This window comes from Papilio polytes, unplaced genomic scaffold (genome assembly GCF_000836215.1).
Source record: "Papilio polytes unplaced genomic scaffold, Ppol_1.0 DF821067.1, whole genome shotgun sequence".
NCBI classification, from domain to species: domain Eukaryota; kingdom Metazoa; phylum Arthropoda; class Insecta; order Lepidoptera; family Papilionidae; genus Papilio; species Papilio polytes.
In genome coordinates, this window is record NW_013528137.1 from 1,087,491 (window position 1) to 1,088,637 (window position 1,147).

General features: G+C 41.6%; 1 protein-coding gene across 1 annotated transcript in view; it reads left to right on the forward strand.

The window, feature by feature from the left end:
- The window catches only part of LOC106109651, a 104,630-nt gene extending 103,685 nt beyond the window's left edge, over nt 1-945 (forward strand). The window contains exons 20-22 of the mRNA XM_013291236.1: nt 11-24; nt 216-370; nt 784-945. Of these exons, the coding sequence (XP_013146690.1) occupies nt 11-24; nt 216-370; nt 784-945 (331 nt within the window). The remainder of the gene's footprint in view (nt 1-10; nt 25-215; nt 371-783) is intronic.
- Nucleotides 946-1,147: the final 202 nt, after the last annotated feature.

Sequence of the window (1,147 nt, forward strand, 5' to 3'; positions counted from 1 at the left end):
TGGGATTTAGAAAAACAAAAATGAGTAGCCTATGTATTCTTCCAGACTATCCTCTACCATCCATCGAAACTTTAGCTTTTATAATAGTAAAAAGATATATCATACTAATGGATGGATGTTTATTACTACATATTTCTAGAACGGCTCAATGAGTCCTAATAAGATGTCTAACTTCCAAAATACGTTATTATATTTGTTTGTTACTTGTATTCCAGCGACGGCCAACTGTGGTCTAGCTGCGGAGGCGCTGGCGGCGCTGGCCAGCAAGGAGGACTTCTCCAGCGTGGCGCTGCGCAGCGCCGCCAGCGCGCCGCGCCGCGCCACTGACACACTCATGCTGCTGCACGTCAAGGGCAGGAGACGAGTGCAGGTAACGCATTCCAGTCATTACCTCTGCTGTCTTACAGTCCTACTGTACTACTGTACTGGCCAAGTTAGCCAGGCAAGTGCAGCAGTTAACGTGTTATAATGTAATACACATGTAATACAATAATGCATTGTACAAAGCAAAAAATAATATAAAATCACGGTTGTTAAAATTAACGTATCAGAACACAGAAGATGTTCTTAAAAAAGTATTTTAAATTTTCTGTTATTGTTTTTTTTTTCTGTAAAACTTTATAAAACCGTATTTAAAATTAATAATTATAACTAAACTGACTGTGCCTAGTGCGAGGGTATTTATTACTACAGATTTCTGTTTAATCTATAAATAATGTTCTTTACCTTCCGTGTATCTATATTGTTGGATTCAAACAAATTCTTTTTCATTATGAATTCCAGACGCGGCTGGTAGAGCCGGTGCACTCGAACGTGAACCGCGGCGACTGCTTCCTGCTGGTCACGCCGGACCAGGTGTTCTTGTATATTGGACTCTATGCCAATGTCATCGAGAGGTCAGTTCTGCTTGTATTGTTTTACGGACAAATATATGTTTGTTTGTGACGAGTTTTAACTAATACTTATTTCAATTTACAGAAATCGAAGTACAGATATCGCGATGCATATCTTCAACACGAAGGATCTCGGCTGCAAGAACTCGACGGGCGTGATCAAGATCGACGAGCAGACAAAAAACTACTCCGAAAAGCAGTGGAACCAATTCTGGTCGCTTCTGGGCGTGTCCGGGGAGGCGGCGCAGTACCGG